The sequence below is a fragment of the Cercospora beticola genome, chromosome 1 (genome assembly GCF_033473495.1).
Source record: "Cercospora beticola chromosome 1, complete sequence".
Lineage (NCBI taxonomy): Eukaryota > Fungi > Ascomycota > Dothideomycetes > Mycosphaerellales > Mycosphaerellaceae > Cercospora > Cercospora beticola.
This window is the reverse complement of record NC_088935.1, coordinates 4,885,065-4,904,330: the sequence shown is the minus strand read 5'-3', so window position 1 is coordinate 4,904,330 and position 19,266 is coordinate 4,885,065. Positions and strand designations below refer to the sequence as shown.

At 54.0% G+C, this 19,266-nt stretch overlaps 6 protein-coding genes across 6 annotated transcripts; 4 read left to right on the top strand and 2 right to left on the bottom strand.

The window, feature by feature from the left end:
* Positions 1-835: 835 nt before the first annotated feature.
* Positions 836-1,886, bottom strand: RHO25_001950 (uncharacterized protein; the record flags this gene model as incomplete). Its single annotated transcript, XM_023594545.2, has 3 exons — positions 836-877; positions 937-1,448; positions 1,499-1,886. The coding sequence occupies 3 exons, from the start codon at positions 1,884-1,886 to the stop codon at positions 836-838; spliced, it is 942 nt and encodes a 313-aa protein (XP_023458875.1).
* A 1,493-nt stretch (positions 1,887-3,379) lies between these two features.
* On the top strand, positions 3,380-5,245 carry RHO25_001949 (uncharacterized protein; the record flags this gene model as incomplete). Its single annotated transcript, XM_023594544.2, has 3 exons — positions 3,380-3,735; positions 3,788-4,430; positions 4,481-5,245. 3 exons carry the CDS (start codon positions 3,380-3,382, stop codon positions 5,243-5,245), a joined length of 1,764 nt encoding a protein of 587 aa, XP_023458878.1.
* A 666-nt stretch (positions 5,246-5,911) lies between these two features.
* On the bottom strand, positions 5,912-6,427 carry RHO25_001948 (uncharacterized protein; the record flags this gene model as incomplete). Its single annotated transcript, XM_065602154.1, has 1 exon — positions 5,912-6,427. One exon carries the CDS (start codon positions 6,425-6,427, stop codon positions 5,912-5,914), a length of 516 nt encoding a protein of 171 aa, XP_065458226.1.
* Positions 6,428-7,535: 1,108 nt separating this feature from the next.
* On the top strand, positions 7,536-8,117 carry RHO25_001947 (uncharacterized protein; the record flags this gene model as incomplete). The annotated part of the gene is made up of 1 exon (XM_065602153.1): positions 7,536-8,117. One exon carries the CDS (start codon positions 7,536-7,538, stop codon positions 8,115-8,117), a length of 582 nt encoding a protein of 193 aa, XP_065458225.1.
* Positions 8,118-9,543: 1,426 nt separating this feature from the next.
* Positions 9,544-10,756, top strand: RHO25_001946 (uncharacterized protein; the record flags this gene model as incomplete). The annotated part of the gene is made up of 2 exons (XM_065602152.1): positions 9,544-10,661; positions 10,735-10,756. 2 exons carry the CDS (start codon positions 9,544-9,546, stop codon positions 10,754-10,756), a joined length of 1,140 nt encoding a protein of 379 aa, XP_065458224.1.
* A 642-nt stretch (positions 10,757-11,398) lies between these two features.
* RHO25_001945 (uncharacterized protein) lies at positions 11,399-18,403 on the top strand (the record flags this gene model as incomplete). The annotated part of the gene is made up of 1 exon (XM_023594541.2): positions 11,399-18,403. One exon carries the CDS (start codon positions 11,399-11,401, stop codon positions 18,401-18,403), a length of 7,005 nt encoding a protein of 2,334 aa, XP_023458879.2.
* Positions 18,404-19,266: the final 863 nt, after the last annotated feature.

Genomic DNA, 19,266 nt, shown 5'->3' with positions numbered 1-19,266 from the left:
TGCTGAAGACGTTCATTACCAAAATTTGCAGTCCATACTTATTCGTTGCTGGTCAGGAAGGAAGCATCGCACACGCGTATTTCGTATTGGAGGGCGAGACCTCGACTTTATCTGTTGTTGCGGAGGTGCTAAACGACATGGCCTCCCTGCAGGGCTCGCAACGCTGGATCTTTGATTGGACAGTCGGACGGCTCGTGTGACGGAACGACAGCCGCGGCGTGGGATTCAGGATAAACCCGGCGTAGGATCATGCGAATTCTGGAGCCTCACCTTCTCGAAAAACTGGAGGGTACGCGTGCCACAGTGGCGCGGCTTCTACACTTCGACATCATTGCGACATTTCATGTTATTCACACAAGGCAACAGCGTTCGCTTGAGGCAGCGATTCAAGAAGAGTCTCGACTCTCGACGAAAGATGCTCCACAACCTTCAATAAAGGCCAGGAGCAAGCTTCGTGCATTCTGATCACTCATCCGGCTGTCCATGAGTAAGCATTGAGACTTGGTTTGGGGTGGCTCCTCACGAATCAATGCTCGCAAACACCTGGCGAGCGTCACTGAACACAAGGACAAGCTCTGCTACTTGCAACACGATCACTCATACAAGTGTCCAAAGGCAAGGGCATAGTGGTTCAGTGATCACACAATGGCAAGCTGAATGCATCCCGTTCACTCCTACGATCGTCTGAGAGCATGCACCATGCCTGATCGAAAGGCAAGCAAGGTAGAATCGTGAACTTGGTTCGTGAGTTTCTATGAGCGTGCATCTATGTACATTAATCCTTTAGTCGTGATCATTCCGTCATTACCCGGAGAGGTCTGCAGGCTCAAATCAATCAAACGCAGTGCAGCGAGCCATCAGCGTGGGTGTGGCAGTTCTGCAGCAAGGTCAGCGGCGATTCACATTCGTGGGCTATGGCTAGGTATTTGCACTTACAGCTGGGACATCAGTGTCGGAATCCGCTGAGTCAGCGGATCCAGTGCTGGCAGCCGCAGCAGCCGTTGAAGTGGCAGTAGTAGCGGCTGACGAGGTCATCGAGGCGGCAGAGCTTGTCGCGGCTGGAGCAGCGGCAGAAGAAGAGCTCGTGTTTGGTGGACCGCTTGGACCTGGGCAGCCCTCTCCGGGAGCGATGATGTCGTATGCGTAAGCTTCCAGAGCGAAGTACTGGAGTCCATCGGAGTCACGGGTGGTGTTTGGGCTGTTGCTGGCAGCGGCTTCGATGATGCCCTCGTAGCCTTCGGCGTAGTGGTCAATGTAACCTTGTCCAATCTCTGGCAAGTGGTACATGCGGTGGAGCAAGTCAGAAGCCCAGAAGAGCAGACGGGAAGACTCGCGGACGTTGTAGCCCCAAGCACAAACGGTCGACAATGGACGACGCTCGAAGAACGAAGTTGGGCAGATCACAGTCTCGTGGGTAGCATTGTTGCCGCGCCAGTGGCCACCCCAAGCTGGACAAAGATGTTAGTGAAGGTCGTTGGGAAGCTGGAGCTGGACTTACTTGGCATGTTGGCACAGTTCCCATCTGGATCATCGCAGCGGAAGACCGAGTTGGCCTTGTTGCCATTCACGACGATGTCAAGAGCGCCGATGGCTTCTGCGGTAGGAGCACTGCCGAAGTACTTTCGGTAGATGGTGCTCTCGTTGCCCCAGCGGTTGATGTGGTCCTTGGCGTGCTGCGCAAGGACAATGGCTTCACTCAGACCTTGGCGGAGCTGAGCTGTCTGCGACGCATTGCAGCTGTTGTGGATGCGGAATTCGTTGACGGCACCGGCATTCCATGGCTGCTGAGTGCTGCTGAATGGTGCCTGGCGCTTGAGGTTCTGTTCTCCAGTTGGGGCAGCTGACACTGCAAGGGCAGCAACGAGTGCGGTAGCGAAAGTCAACATCTTGTGCGGTGGTCGAGGATTGATTGACAAGGAATTCTTGGCCTGCGAAGTGAAGTCCTCTTCTCGGTCAAGGGCCTGCTACCCGGTCTTATATCGAACATTCGGGGATAGGCTGCTTTTCCACGTGGGCGTCATTGCCACGTCCAAGACCACGTTCCTGCCGGATGCAGCAAGAGTGCGGCGTGCGTACTTGGCATTGTCCATCACGGTAGGCGTGCATTGGTACCTGCTCCGGCCGTGCATTTGTTGGGGTGCAAGAATTTTGCCGCGAGAGCAACATCCGATCAGCGTTGAGGCACATATGCGCTTAGCCTCCGGCCCTCCACCACTGACGTCCATGGCAGGATCCTTCGCAGGGCTAGAACAGTAGCGTCCATAGCCACTGCTGGGCTTCACTCGTCTGAGATTACTGAATGCGGTCTGACGATCGTGAACAGAACCGCCATCACAGTGAGATCTGCTGCAAACGATATCACCATGATGGTTCGCAGTCGGATTTGCTTCCTTCTTCGCTGTACAAGCGAAAAGCAAAGATCAATTGGATTGTCAAGCAGCGTCATATCTCGGATCTTCAGCGTTGAATGCACACACGACCCGCACAAGACCTTGCAAACGGTCGGACTTGCCGAATGGCAGAAGTGTCAAGCTTGCTGAGATGCTCGGCCTCCGCTAGGTGCATTCCTATTCCCTAGTTCTGGACTAGTCCCAAGCTTATGGGCGCAGGGAAACCGGGCAACGGATAGCTGATCTCTTCAGCAAGGCACCTTTCGTTCAATGGCGTTGGTCGAAGTCAGTAGAAGTGCTGTCTATCGCATGAATTGCACGGTCTACTCGTGGACGCGTTGGATCGCCTCTCCCGATGGATTTTTCTGCGAATACCGATCGCGACAAATACGCGGACTTCGCCTCCAACAGCTTCCTGTGAGAGACTGGAGTTCGGTGCAAAGTGATATAGCCAAGAAGCCAAGACTCTCCGCCCAGGACAACCTTAATGGGCATCTCTCCACCCCCATCGCCTCTCACGCCATTACGTTTTGCTAGTCGGCACCACACGAGAATGGTCCTCCACATGATTTTTCCAACGTGGGATCCGCAACCTTGGCCACCATCGCATCTTTCCAAATCCGTAAGGTTATCCGTTTATGCTCGCATCCTCACGATGCAGCCAAGCACTGCATCCCACTATTTCATGTCTTGGTATCCATTAAGGTCATGCTTGGACTGAACGTCGTCGGCGGCGGAGCAGATGGCCACACAGAGCCTTCGGTGCAATTGTCAAGGTTCAACGAGTTGTGGTCCCTGCGTTGTCGCGTGGCAAGTCCAGGAATTTCTTCTCTGGGCCTTTGATCGGCTGAGTACTTCTGTGTGAACGAGACCAACCATTTCGAGCGAGACATCAGACTCAGTGGTTTGTGATACTTCTCTCATATCGACTGATTGTTGCGATCAGACCTTGGATTGAGAGGTGGTGGTTGTGAAGACGAAGAACGACGATGTATTCCAAAGCACTTCTCCTCTCGCTCGCCATTGGCGCAGCACAAGCACAGCGTACGACATACACTGGATGTAACAACCGATCCGAGAATGGCGTCGAGGTCGAATACTGCTTTCTCAGTGGTACCCAGACTGCACGAGCCACCTACACTGTCTCCGGCACCGCGACTATTCCCATCACGGCGCCCGCGAGCACAACAGCTGCGGCACAGACTACCGCTGTGACGGACTGCCACACACATTCAACAGAGTTGTTCTGTGTCAATGGCGCGGGCTCAGAAGTTCAGATCGATGTGACGCCCACTGGCGAGATGCCAGCTGAGTACACGAACTGCCACTCTCACGGTGATCAGCAGTGAGTTTTCTCCTGAACTCTACCCGAGCCCTTCACTCGCTAATTTAGACAGATACTGCGTTGATCCAGAAGGCGAGGACGTGCTTGTTCTTGCTGCCGCTACTACAGGCTCTCCATCAGCAGCGGCCACGGGAGAGAGCAATGCACATTGCCACGCACACAGCGATGGCACCCAGCACTGCGAGGAGCACGGAGATGAAGCTGAAGCCGCATCTACGGGCGATGATACCACCGCGACGAACTGCCACGCTCACGACGGCGAGGGTGTGTGGTGCACGTACCAAGGCGAAGAGTACCAGCTCGACCCGGAGCCAACGGGCGAAATCCCCGAATCTTACACCGGCTGCCACTCGCATGGAGAGACTACATTTTGCTTAGACGCAGCTGGCGAAGAGGTGGCTTTGCTTGCTGCGGGTGCTGCGAGCGAAGAGAACCAACAATGCCATTTCCACGCTGGTGTCGAGCACTGCGTTGGCGGGGGCGCCGTGTCTTGTGGACTCAGAGAACGAGACTACGATATCGGACTCCGTGTCGGATCGATATTCATCGTTCTTGTCACAAGTTCGATCGGTGTCTACGCGCCTATGTTCTTGAACAAGATCCCATTCATCAGGAACTCCGCCGTCAGCTACAACATCTTGATGATCATCAAGCAATTCGGTACCGGAATCATTATCTCCACGGCGTTCATTCACGTAAGCTTCTCTGTGCCCCTCATCATAACAATCGCTGACTTTGGATCTAGTTGTACACTCACGCCGACCTAATGTTCTCCAACGAATGTATCGGCGAGCTCGGCTACGAAGCAACGACTTCCGCGGTCGTCATGGCCGGTATCTTCATCTGCTTCTTGATCGAATACATTGGAACCCGCTTCGTCACCTCACGTCAACCATCAGGTGGAGAACTTCCAGCACACACGGCTAACGTCCGCGGTAAAGGCGAGCACTCTCCCGAAGGCTCATCAACCGGAGAGAATCGCGATGCTTTCCTCGCCATGGATCACCATCACGGAGGAGCGTCAAATAATCCACTTTCCGTCGGCGTCATGGAAGCAGGAATCATTTTCCATTCCGTCTTGATCGGTCTGACGCTCGTTGTCGCTGGTGATTCATTCTACCGTACCCTTTTGGTCGTCATTGTCTTCCATCAATTTTTCGAAGGTTTGGCATTGGGAGCACGTATCGCTCTTCTTCCAGGCGCGATCTTCCCGACCAAATTTCTCATGGGACTGGCGTTCGCCCTCATCACTCCGATCGGTATGGCAATCGGTATTGGAGTTCTCAACACTTTCAACGGCAACAACCCAGCGACTGTTATTACTTTCGGCACGCTCGATGCGTTGTCAGCTGGTGTCTTGGTTTGGGTCGGTGTTGTGGATATGTGGGCTCGCGACTGGGTCATCGAGGGTGGCGAGCTGCTGACTAGCGGTCTCATTAAGACGCTGGGTGCAGGATTCGCTCTTATCACTGGTATGGTTTTGATGGGTGTGCTTGGCAAATGGGCGTAGAGTGATCATGATTTGGTTTTTGGCATGACATGAGATGAGCTATGACTTGAGACGGATACCCATGGACTTGATGATAGACAAAAATTGATTTCGTGTTTCGTGTGGCTCTTTGAGGCTCTACGATTACTCTGCATCGTATCCTTCTTATTTCTTTTCCTGATGTGAATCCAGCTGTCGTCGGAGAGATAGCCTGAGGGTGAGTTGCTGTTTCGATGCATCGTGCAAGTGGCGTTCTGAAATCCTTCAACAGCATTGAATCGTGACTACTTTATCCATTCCTCGATATGATAGCGTAAAGTTTCGCGAACTCTCGAAGTGGCTCGTGGGATAGGCGTAGAGGTCGATGCCACCAACAGGTCTCGGACTTGAGTATGTCGAACGACGCAGCTGGTGTTTCCATTCCATGAACGCCGGCTGCTCCACGCGCTCCATTTCGATTGCAGTAACTTACACATTGCCTTGTCCTCAGAGGGACGTCAATAGTTCTGTCTTCGCGCCCAACAAGGCAATCCAGAAAGAGTCTCATTCCAGCGAGGCTCAAGATCGCGAGGAGATGTGATTCCCAAAATTTCTAGTCACTTCCAGTTCGACTTCGCAAGCCTCGCCATGGGTCATTAATTCTTCTCAAAATCAAGCTCAAAACCGGTTTCTATTCGAGCAGATTCCTCAGGAGTCCCGATGCGTATACGCTCTCAAATCATACCACTTGCTCGAAACATTCTTGTTATGTTTCCTGGTGTCCCCGCGATGGAAACTATTCACAGATCTCGCGTCGGACTCGTACAACTCTCCTTGTCCAGAAATCTCAGTGACGCTCCGCTCGGGAGCTCTGGCCACCGGACTGACGAGTTGATATCGCGCGCTATCGGAGCTGACGGGCGTGCTGCCCGTTCGTTCCATCTTGACCCTGGTGTCGGGAGACAAGTATTGCGTGCTGTAGCCTCCTTCTTCTTGTCGCATGTACTTGAGGAGTTGTTTTCGCATTCGCTTCATGCGCCGGCGCATGATTTCCAGTCCGACGAGGGCGCAGATGAGGAAGACGAATAAGGCTAGACAGACTCCGATTGCTGTGTTTCGGATTGTGGCTTCTTTGATGCTGAAGTCGTATGTGGCATCGGTGCTTGTGGCAGAAGCAGTCGCGCTTGTGGACGACGCCGATAGACTTGAAGTTATGCTAGACATGTTGTGTCCTGTGTTTTAGGATCCAGCAGATGTCTGACTCTTTCCTCAAACAAGAGTAGAGTAGAAGCTCTGACGATATATGTAAACCTCACATAGAGCGAACGTCCAAACCAGAACGAATGTGGATGAAACTGAACCAGGCTCTTGCCCAGGACGGACGAGCCTCTTGAACATAAAAGGCCAGTCCTGACCGGTTCGAGGCTCGAATACTCCAGCCTTCGTGGGCGCGTTCGTCATTGCGGCGCGGAAACTTGACACAAGCTAAGGTGAGGATGTCTCGAAGCAAGCGAAGGATTGGGCGAACCACGCAGGATCTATAAGCGCCGCCCACTTGCATTGTGGTTCCGCTCCTGCATGAGTACTATATCGAGCGGCACGAAACCGGGGCGACATGTCAATGGCTTCTTCTGCGTTTAGAACGTAGACCTTGTTTTGTGCAGGTCTTGGATGTGTCGGAAGAAGGTCGCGAATGTGGGCGTGCCTGTGTTGCGCTATCAGGTTGCCGCTGCGGTTTCTTGGCATGAGGCATCGAAAACTGCCCCTGCTGGTTCTATTCTGCGCGTGGCTGTGATCGCGAAAATGCGACAATGGTCTCACAGAATCTATGGCTATGCGATTCTGTGTAATGCTGCGTTCTTTGTTCGCCGTTCGGGCTGTCAGATATGTAGGACAGAGCTCCGATCGACCCACGTGAGAAGATTCGACCGATCCGAAGATCCAGTCTGATCAATTGACAGCGTCGGAAAGCATTCAAGTTGAATTGTGTTGAATTGTGTCCAACCTTGCTATGGCTCGAAGCATGTCTCGAGCTTCGATGTGCATGCTGAACGGCGCAGAGCGCTTTCCATTGCGCGTATGTTTGGTCTTTGCAGGTACAATGGAAACCTGTCGGGCACTTGCTAGATCTTGCGGGTGACAGACAGGGGAAGATGCATTTCTTGCCCGTCGAACTCATTCACTCTTGCAGTTTGAGCGATTACTGCTCCTTCCTAGCAAACAATTCCTCTTCGCAGCCAAAACAGTAGATTCACGATGAAAGTTCTAAATCGTCAAAAGCAACCTCTCACTTCATCAACATACAAGCAGCAAACTTTCACCAGCATCAGCGATGGAACAAATACACAACGCCATAGCAGCGCAGGAGGACATAAGAGCCCACGGCGCCGCCAACGAGCTCTTCACCAACGAGATCCAACGGCTTAAGCAGCTCCCGCCTCTAAATCCAGGGGATCCGAAGAGCATCAAAATGGCAGTTGACGAATTCGACGAAGCATTAGAGATCTGGTCCGAAGTAGTGGTGGCCAATGTGAGAGATCACACGGAGCGCAATACACGAAGGTTCCGCTCCTGTTATTTCGATTACCACAGTTTAAATTTCGCGAGGATGCCGGAGGTGGTATTGCCCTTGGCACCAACGGAGGCGGCGAAGAGGGGGCTGGTCAAGGGAATTGGTAACCTTTTGAAGGAGTTAAGGAAGTTGTTGGAGGACGAGGAGTTTCAGATCCTGGAGCCCGAGTTGCGGGAGAGGGTAAGGGAGTGTGTAGAGACGGAGAAGTGTGGAAGGAGGGCTATGTTGGCGATGGCGATCGAGACGTATGCGTCGGTAGCGGAGTCGTCGACAGCGGAATCTTCGGCAGCAGCATCGCCGGCGGTGGTGGAGAAAAATTATGATTCGGCAGTGGATTGTTAATATTGGCGGAACACCTGGTGGAGCATTCGCATAATTTCGTTGAGGGTGAGCTGAGGGCGACTGCGTACTTGGTTGCATTTGCACTTGTATTCGATGGCGACTGAGTCCGTGCATTACTCTGCTGGCATAGAGGATATGTCAGTATGGCCGTGCGCTCTGTCGAGCAGATGCTTCAACTTGTTTGCAGCTCATTCGTGCCACAGTTCGTCCGAGGTCTCGCAAGCTTCGTAAGACGATGCTTGGCTCCTACTGAGCACTCTCAGGGTCTGCCAATCGGGGCCATTGGTGGCACTGGAGGTCTCAACTTGGGAGATGGTCTCGGGGCGCTCTCCAACGGCACATAATCATCGCCTTCTCCAGAGAACGGTATCTGCTTCCACATTCCGTCCCAAACGCCCGGCACAGCTGCGCGATCTTTTTTTTGATTTCTGTTCACGTAGTATCTCGCCATCCATCTTCTCAGCAACGCGTCAAATAATGGATACTCTTTTCGTTTGGCTGCGTCCCGTCTGTCGTCCCGTGGTAGATATTCCAAATTACTGATGCCACTTCTCAAGCTCGGCCTCAACCTCCTGAGCGTAGCGAACGAAACTATTCTTTTCTGTGGCCACGGCATGAACCGCATGAATGATAACTCCACTTTTGTGTCCGGAGGAGTCTTCGCGCTGAATCTTCGCAACGCCTCTTTCCCGGATCGCTTGATATTGTCTGGCACATGAACTCTGATCGCATGCACCATGGGGCCAGTCGCAAGTGCTGTCACGATGGCGGGGACTGCTGAAGCGACCAGAAAAGCCAGGGCAAGCCAATTGGAGTGGTCTGGACTGAAGACGTAGGATGGAGCGTAGACGGTGGAGCCTGCAAGGAAGACCACAATGGTTGCCACGCGAGTGATACCGACTGAGAGAGTAGCGGCTGTGCCAGCGCGGTAGACATTGGTCAGGACTGGACTTTTCTGGCGTGCTTGAGGAGCTGCTGTGCTAGCAAGGCGTGATGGCTGTTGGAATGTTCGGACGTGCCATTGAGCGCGGAGGCGCGATGTTGCCGGCGTGGCATTTCGTGATACGAGTCGAGCGGTGCATCTGATGCAGCTGGCCTGCCTGAGCAGGCTGTGAATCGAGGACATCACATGCTGATGGATGAAAGTTGTAGCTGGTCACCTCCGAGAAGTGCAGCGCGGCGGAGCGGAATTCCGCCGCGATCAGCACCCTTGGCATGGGGTGCGAGGTAACGTCGCCAACATTGGCACCTCCGACTGACAATGCTCGAGTGATATGCCTCGAGGCCGTTGCAGGGAGTGACCTGGATGCTGTTGGGCGCCGCCTGATCACTCTGCAAGGACGAGCACTCCGCTCGCAATGGCTTGATCCCGCCGAATATCTCCAGCTGCACATCGAACAATACCTAAGACCGAGTCCCGCCCAATATGAAGCTCCTCTACCTCCTCCCTGCGCTCCTGCGCGAGACACTGGCATGGACCGCCCTTTCCGACGCGACTTTGAAGTCGCTGCCTCTCCCTGGCGCCGACTTCGACATCAAAACTGGCTCGCTCCTCGCCCCGATCCTGATCCCCCGCGTGCCAGGCACACCGGGGTCGACAAAGGTGCAGAACCACTTTGTGGAATTCTTCAATACACAACTTCCCAAATGGAAGCTATCGTATCAAAACAGCAGTGCAACTACTCCTACCTCAAGGGGTAAAGAAGTCCCTTTCGTCAACATAATCGCAACCCGCGACCCACCCTGGGCAGATGGGGAAGGAGATGTCTCGAGACTTGCCTTGGTCGCCCACTACGATAGCAAACTCTCGCCGAAAGGCTTCATTGGTGCTACGGATTCTGCCGCCCCTTGTGCCATGTTGCTGCATGCTGCGAGGTCGATCGACGACGCTTTGACGAAGAAGTGGGCGAAAGAGGAAGCAGAAGGGACCTACATGGATGCCGGAGCTTTGGAAGGCTACCGAGGTATACAGATCTTGCTCCTGGATGGAGAGGAGGCTTTTCTGCAGTGGACACATGAAGATTCGTTATACGGTGCCCGAAGTCTGGCAGAAGAATGGGAAGCTACGCAGTATGGAGCACTGAGCAACTTCCGCAACCCGCTGAGATCCATTGATCTGTTCGTGTTGCTGGATCTGCTAGGGAGCAAGAACCCCAAAGTTCCATCTTACTTCAAAACTACGCACTGGGCGTACCAGAAAATGGCCGATGCGGAGCAGCGGTTGCGTAAAGCAGGAGTGTTCAAAAGCAAAGGAAGTGCGTTCCTGCACGAAGGTGGCAAATCGAGTACGGATTATTGGAGCGGAGGCATGGTGGAAGACGATCATCTCCCGTTCATGGCTAGGGGTGTGGATATTCTGCACATCATTACAAGTCCGTTCCCGCAAGTCTGGCATACAATTAATGATGACGGAGAGCACTTGGATATGCCCACCGTGGAAGACTGGGCTATGTTGACGACGGCCTTTGCGGCGGAGTGGATGGATCTCGAGGGCTATTTTGACATGCAAAGGGTTGTGCCTAGTGTTGGAGAACGAGATGAGCTGTGAGTTGCACGTCAATCCCGGTTGTGGTTACAATGAGACTTGTCACGAGAATCATGCTGATAGACAACGTAGAATTAGCGATACAAGCGTATGATAGCGATATCCAATGAAATTTTTGAGTTTGCATGATGGCCAGACCGAAGTCTTGGCAGGAATGTGAGTGAAGTTCAACTTTTGTTTCCTCGGACTCGCAATCGTGATCACGAGACTCAATCATCTTGGGACACGATCAGGACTTGGTTCGAATCTGCTGTTCGTTGCAATAGGGAACAATGAACAGCAGCCTTGCATCCCGACTCATTCACGAGGGGGGCTGCCGGATCCGGCGATCAAAGTCAAAGAACATCTTGTTCTTTGATGGAAACAATCCAGACGCAAGCTTCAGCTATCTGACCTCGCCTCAAGCTCTGAGCTTCCATCCAACACCAGTCATTGGCACCGAGGATACGACATGGCTCCGAAACGTAAGATACCAACTGCTGATCACGCTCCACCAGGAGGAATAGATCCAGAGAATCGTGAACGCAGCCCAAAGCGTCTCCGGCAAGATCGATCAAGCCGGACTGCTGCGTCAGGACCGATTCGGCATTCCAACCGGAGAACAAGCGCCGCGCAACGTCCTCCACCATGGACACCCCAACGTTCACCACCTATTCCAAAATTCTCCAGGAGAAGTCCTCAAACTCCCGAAGAGTTCCGTCAAAACCTGAGTCCACGTGAGCTCCGCACACTAAGAATGTACCGTTATGGCCTTACCAAAGCAGGCACAACTCCTGGACTTGGGAGTCTTGACCCTGAACTCAATGAGGCAGAACAATTCAGGGCGCATCAGAAGGCGGTCAAGCACCATAAAGCACTGTACCCTTTGTCTCCTGCCACATGGATGAGTAAATACCAAGGCTTTGGGAGTCATCGGAAAGCTGGTCGAGGCAAGAACGTCAGTCGAAGGGGACCTAGCGCGAGTTCGTTCTCCGATGTTGAAAGGCGTGAGATTGACGATATGACTGCGGGCGAAACCGGACAGCAGCCATTCTCACTGTTCGCTGGTCACGGGTATGACGACGAAAACGATTTGGACTACGTTCCTCGTGAAGACGAAGAAGATGTGGATGTATCTGGTCTGTCTGAAGTTTCAGACGGCTTCAAGGAGCTCAGCCCGGCCTGGCAGCCTGGCAGACGGCCGACCGTCGCCTCAGGCTACTTGGCCGATGGAGAAGAGACACCCAGAGTACATTTCGATGAAGCGAGTGAGCCGCACCGTTATGATGGAGTCAGTCACCACGATGAGCCTCGGAATCAACCTCCAGAACGCAGCAATCAATTCGTCAGGGACTTCACTGGGTACTCTCCACGCGGTCCAAGAAGCTGGGCTCGCCTCGAGCAAGAGCAGCAGGCGCAATGGCTGGCTAGCCAGACGCACCCAGAATATGCGTATTTCTTCGCCCAAGGAAATGCTGTTCCCTCTCCAGTCCGCCGCAAACCTCGTGCCAGGTTGGAACCTTACCAGGAAGAACAGCTAGACAAAGAAGACGAGGATGATGATTTGAATCTGGCTCTGACTATCCCAGAAGTTGCCGCTGACCCGCACTTCGACCTGGGTCCGAGAGACGCTGTTGCGTTTGCGAACTCTGACCCTTCGTTGGGCTATCGTTATATGACTGGGCCTAGACGAGGAGGACATATGCCAGGTAGCCCTTGGGCGGAGGGAGGTCCTTATTGGCAGGATCCAAACGCAGTTCAAGACGAAGACGAAGAAGAGGCACAGGGCCAGGATGAGAATCAAGAGGAACCACAGGACGAAGAAGGGGAATCAGAGGACGAAGAGGAATCCGATGACGACTTGCCTGCTGCACCTCCGCCTACAAGAGAGGGACCTCCGCCGACTCCAACGCCGTCTGTACCTCAGGATCCACAGTCCCTCGCTTGGCTCTTTCCAGACAATCCCGACGAACTCGATGAGGATGAGACTGAGGATGAGGAGCCTCCTCGCCAACGTCGACGTATCTCTTCGGGGGATAGATTCGACAGAGCTGCGGCTTTGGAGCAGTTGCCGCCGCTTTCGAGAAGTCAACCTCGACTGGACCGTAACGACTTGCCTCCTGTTCAAGGTCCATCTCGACACGTTACATTTCGAGAGGATTATGATAGAGCTGTAGCTCTTGGTCAATTGCCACCACTATCGAGAAGTGCACCTCGACTGGGTCGCAACGATTCTCCTCCTGTCCCAGGTCCATTCCGTGGATTTCCAAATCGAGACGAGGATAGAGGTGCCGCTCTTGGTCATTTACCGCCTCTTCCGAGTACGCAAACGCGCCCTGAACGGCCTGATTCTCCTCTTAGTAGTGATGGAGAAGTGGTCAGTTGGGATGACTTCAGAAGGGATGCTGCTGCGGGTCGAATGCCGCCGCCGCCTCCTCCTCCAGGTCGACGGCCGCCGGGATCAGATGGAAGACGTGCCCGGTTCACTATGCCTGCGGGCGATGGTGGTGGTGGGAGTGGCGCTGATGAGGAGCAAGACGATGATGCTGAGGACAACGTTAATAGCGAGCAAGACGACGCAGGCGAGGAAAGCAGGCCACATGGTCCTTCTCGTTCCCCTCGAACTCCTCCGCCTTATCGTCAGTCGTTTTTGAGCTCCAGAGCAGGCGCCGGTGCCAGCATCAGAGAAGCTCGAGCCGCCGCTGCTCCACTCTCGCCAACAAATCACTTCAATTGGGCTATCGATGACCGAGCTACATACCGTATCGACAACGGAATTATTACTCGAGTTGCACAAGGTGTTCGTCACGTACCGGATGGAGACCAACCACAGTGGCTACCCGAGGACTGGACTCCTTACCAGGACGGTCCAGGCGATTACATATATTACGAGGACCCGATAGGCAATCGATTCTGGCGGGCTCCTGCTCGCGTTCCTGGCTACCCTAGGTTTCAGAAGACTCACTTCTATGGCGCAGATGGTCTTCTTCATCCCATCAATGGTGCCGACGGGTACCAGAATCCCACAGGTGAGCCACGGGGCGGCACAAATAATCCCGAAAGAGTCGTCCTGGCTCAACAGCTGCGGGAATTAGAACAACGTCCACCAACGCCGCCGCCTGCGTATGGCGAAAACACGACTAGAGATGTTTTCTGGCAACCTTATGCTGAGGGAGAGCCTGATTCACCTGAGCGACGAGCACGTATAGCAAGAGCTCGCGAGAGGGACAACACACGCTATCGACCGCAGTATTTCAATGAGATCCATGAGGACCGGCGACGCATTTCTGATGATCGCGACACGCGAACGCGAGGCAACAGGCCGCAACGAAGAGCGAGTCTGCCACTCACACCAGGCGGACGACGATTCGGCCCTAACGCCTCGTTGTTCGGGGCGCCCCCGCGGCCACCTCCTTATGCTCCCAGGACTCCTCCGGCCGGTAGGAGGCGCGCTTCCAGCCAGGCTTTATCTGATATTTTGAGGGGGACTCCCAGTGTTGCATCATCATCGAGTCATGGTACGACACCACGCGAACAACGGCTAGATGCTATCCTTAGTAACGATCCTTGGGCTGGGACAGAACCTCTTCCTGATATCGACTGGTATGAGAACCGAGCAAGGCAGTACGAGGAGCTGCACGGGGTCGAGGACGAGCAAGCCGACGGGGACGAGGAAGACGAGGAGACCGATGGCGAGGAAGAAGAGGAAGAAGGGACTGACGATGCAGAAGACGAAACTGACGATGAGGAAGACGAAGATGAAGACGATGAGCCTCCTCCTCCTCCTCTTCTTGCTGCCGGACGTCGGCCAAGGTTCATTCCGAGACGTGCTCGCTTCATCACCCCTTCGGAAAATGGCGGTGGAGGGGGCGGTCGTTCGAGTAGTTCGCCCAGTGTCCCCTTGTCGACGGACGGTATGTCTCCGAACACAAGAAGAATTCATGACCTCTTCGACGATGGCACTCCCTCCGACATAGAGTCGCTTCCTGAGGCTGACTACTATGACGACCAGGAAGGAGATGATGAGGCTCCAGACGAACATGACAACGACCGCTCTGGAGACGACGACATGGGCAGCGATGGAGATCACGATGAGAATGCTAACGCTACCGCTGATGATGCTCAAGGAAACCAAAACAACGAACGGGAGGACAGCCTTGCAAGCTACCAGAGCGAAAACGACGAGATACCCATCCCAAATTCTGGACAAGCCCGTATCAGATTGCGGCGGCGTCGTATTCCCTCAGGCGCCTTTGCGGAACGTAATGGCGATGGCTACGTCTTCCGAAGAACCAGTACGAATCGCGACATCGGCCCACTTCCATCTCCCGCAGTCACTGAAGGAGGAATTGTCGATCAAAACTTGTATTATGATCTGTGGAGAGATGGTTTGCCATATCCCATCCCAAACGAAGAAGAAGCCTGGCATCCTCTCAACCGCGTCAATCGCATGTATCTTCCAGAAGGCTGGTCATACACGCAACATGCTTTCCGGCCTAATACATACTACTACTATGATGCTGAGCACCGACGTCAATGGTACGCTCCACCTGCGTTGCCTGGGGTTCCGAATATGGGATTGACGCATCAATGGGGTCCTACTGGTGTGTTGCAGCCTGTTGGTGATGATACTAACCAGCCATATCCGGGGTCTCCTACTCGTTCAGGGGATGCACATGGCCTTCCGATCTCAACAAACCGTCCTAGAGGTGATTTGGTAGCCGATGGGAATCGCCCTACAGCGAACCAGAACAACTTCGGGAACCAGCAACCGCCTGTCACACCTCCGAACCCCGGGAGTAGAGCTGGACCACGGCGTAGAGCTGGCCCAGGGCGTAGAGCTGGTCCGCGACAAGTTCCAGCACTGGTACGTACCGACAGCGATGAGTTAAATGTCGATAATGGTGCCAATCTACCAAATCCATTTGAAGTCAATGGCGGTAATCAGCAGAATGGCGGTAACCAGCAGAATCCTAACTGGTGGCTCAGGCGGGATGGTGCCCCTCAGGTTCTGGGCACTCCGACTCCTGTTGGTGTACAACGGCAGCCTCAACAGGACGGGCTGCCAGTCGGTCCCAATGGCAATCGAGCGTGGGACTATATCCCGCCTGTAGCACAATTGCTGCATGAAGCCAATGAAGAAGAGATGATTACATTGCAAGCAGACAATCGTGCTCTAAGGCAGCGTATCCAGGAGCAGGAGGCGCGAATTAATGATCTGGACGTGCAGCTTCCGGCCCTTCAAGACGAGAACGCTCGGGCAGCAAATCGCATTCAGGAACTGACGCAGGAGCGGGACCATGCTCTGCAGCAAAGGGACAATGCGGTGCTAGCTGAACAGAATCAAACGCAGAACTTGGAGCGTGAATGGCACGCTGCGGAGCATTTCCGGCAGGATGCTGAGGCCCAGCGAGCCCGGGCCGACAATCTGACTGTAGATCTGGAGCGTCAAGCGTACGCTGCGGAGACTTTCCGGCAGGATGCTGAGGCCCAGCGAGTCGGGGTCGACAATCGGACAGCAGCTCTGGAGCGAACCGAGAGGTACTTGACTGATCTTGACAACCAGCTGACAGAGAGAGATCAACAGATTGCAGAGAGAGATCAACAGATTGAGGACTTGATGGACGAAATTGCTGAAGTGAACGAGCGCGGGAACAATGCACAACGACCAAATGATCCGAGATCGCCGTTGCAAAATTCCAGATCACCGCCAGCACAACCTCGTCGATCTCCTTCTGCTGCTGGAGGAGAAGGAGAAGACAGTAATGATGATCCTGCGAAGAAAGTCGAAGACCTTTTCCGAGACCTGAATCAGAAGCTCGATGACTGTCGGAAGCACGGAGCAGATCTGCAGAGACAGCTTGATGAATGTCGAGCACACGGAAATACGTTGCAGAGAGATTTAAGTCAGTCTCAAGTCGACGCAGAGACCGCCGAAACTAGCGCGAGCGAGCGCGAGCGAGAGCTGGAGCGACAAGTAGAACACTTAAGAGATGAAGTTGAGGCTTCTAGGGATGTTCGTGGCCAGCCTCAAACAGGATCCGATGTCTGCAAGAAGAAGTGCGAGAATTTGGAGAAGAAGGTCCAGAAACTTAAGGAGGAGGCCGCAAAGTGTCGGAGAGAAATGGATCGAGCACATGAGAAGCTGGCTCAGGAGCAGCAGAAGCCTTCGAGGGATGCTGATGCCGCGCAGAGAGAATACGAAAGGGCCGAGAAGCTCGAGGAGCAGATTGGACGATGGCGCGACAGCTTCAATGCTGAGAGAGCCAAGGTTGCTAAACTTGAAGCTGCTTTGAGGAATGCTAAAGGCCCCACTGGTGACGATGATGACGATGAGGGCTGCGAAGGTCGCTGTCGTCGCGCCGAAGCAGCTTTGCGAGAGTGCGAGGAGCAGCTCGAGGCACTGCAGGACGATTATCGAGATCTTGCGAACGAGAATGAGAGGTTGACAGCTGACGCCGACTCATCATCATCTGGAGACATCCGAGCTTTAAGGGAGCAAATCAAGAAGTTGAAGGTGCTTGGCCGCAAGAAGGCTGACGAAGCTGCTGACCTGCAGAAGAAACTCGATGAGTGTGAGAAGCATCGTAAGAGAGCTGACAAGGGAGCGGAAGCTGCTAAGAAGGGACAGAGGTCAGCAGGACCTTCTGGCAGGGGCAACACTGGCGCTCGTGGTGGGAGGAAGGGGCAGAGGAAGCCTCCGCCAGGACGTAAGGGTGCAGGTGCGAAACCGGGTAAGAAGACAGCGGCGGGTGGGAAGGGTGCGAAACGCAAGCCTCTGCAACGCGCATGGGGCCGAGATGAGGAGGGCAGGCTTGTAAGCATAGATGTGGAGCCAGAAGAAGAAGAGGAGCAAGAACAAGAGGAGGAGGAGGAGGAGGAGGAGGAGGAGGAGGAGGAGGAGGAGGAGGAGGAGGAGGAGGAGGAGGAGGAGGAGGAGGAGGAGGAGGAAGAGGAGCAGGAAGAGGAAGGACAAGGAGATGAAGAATCTTCTGAACATTCTGGATCAGAGCACTCGGAATCAGAGGGTGAAGAACAGCAAGGTCCTCCTGCCTCCGACACCTCAGAAGAAATCCCGCCCTTCGAAGAAGAAGAAGAGCTCTCCGACCCTAGCGAACCCGACACAGACGTCGAAGATGAAGGAGACGACGCTGCGGATGCAGAGGACACCCAAGGCCGTGCTCGTCTCACGCCTCTGCCAACTGAAATACGCCGCTCGCATGCCCATCTGTCGCCACATCCTCACTCTCGAACGTCCTCCCTTCGTACACCTCGCCCGGCTATTCCCAGCCTCCACCCACTTGATTCCGCCCCTCACCCTTTTGCTCAATTTCCTCACAACTCACCACATCGTAGTCCTCGCGATCGAAACCCTTCAGCAGCTTTTCCGGTCCACGTCAACCACCGACCTCTCACGCCTCTCATATCTCCTGGCTCACTTGCGCGAATTCGAGATATCAATGCCGATTTGCGCGAGAAGTTGGATGCTTCTTTGATGGAGAGTGAGACGTTGAGGATGAGCAATAAGACTGTGAGGGATTGGCATCATGAGCAGCATGTGGGGCACGCGAAGTTGAGAACGGATTTTGATGATTTGTTGGAGAGGAATTGGGTTTTGGAGAAGGGGCAGAGGGAGTTGGTGGAGGAGGTTGGGTTGTTGACGAGGGAGTTGGAAAATGCTGGAAAGAAGAGGAAAAGGAGTGGAGAGGATGGGGAGGGGTATGCTGATAGAAGGGACAGTCAAAAGAGGAGGAGGAAATAGGTAATGGGATCTCAGTGATGAGGTTTTTGGCATTTTTGTTTTGATCTCTGGAGTTGGGTTGTTGAATGCGATAACGATGATTTTTGCTTATTAATATTGGCTGTTCGGGGTATATTCACACCGATGCAAAATAGTGACCCGAGTATATGCTGACGTTATTTCTGTCGCTGTCCGAGGCGCGGCAGGGGCGGGTATGAGGATGTGTGAGTTCCTGACGCGAGGAGACAGCGCATACCCGGTCGTCGTCGTCGTTGTCTTCCTTGGCCATCATGACGCGACTGTACGCTTTGTTGTAGATCGCAGCGACGTGTATGTGTGGGAGAGGAAGTTCGGTCATCTCCGAAGTCGCTTTCCTCGTGGAAAAGAGATGCCTGAGGACAGCCAAGGGTGCAGAGATAGGGCTGATTACGTAGCTCCGTTTGGCGCAAAGTTTGTTATCGGCGGAAAAGCATCGCAGCACGCGCTGAGGGCGATGGGATGAACGTGGGCGGGCTTCTGGAATTTGGGTGGGACAGGCAGGGAGGCCTTCTGTCGACCGTGTCGCGGCCAATAGAAGCAGCACGTCGTGTTCGGAGGTCCGGTTGACGAGCCGCCCGCCTGGCGTAGTGCAGTTTGGAGCGTGTCTTTGCGCGTTGAGGTGGGGTGTCCCTTTTTGCTGAACGCAGCTTGGATGAGATGGCCTATTCACATTTGACCGCCTATAACGCCGCGAGCTCCTCACCACTCCCACCTGCCTCCCTCCCTCCTGCCAGTCTGACTCCTTCCCTCTTCACTTCACGTTTCAGTCGTTCCTGCTGAAACACCGCCTCAATCAGCCCACGTCATTGCTAAGAGCTCGGCGGAACTCGAGCTGAAAAAAGTTG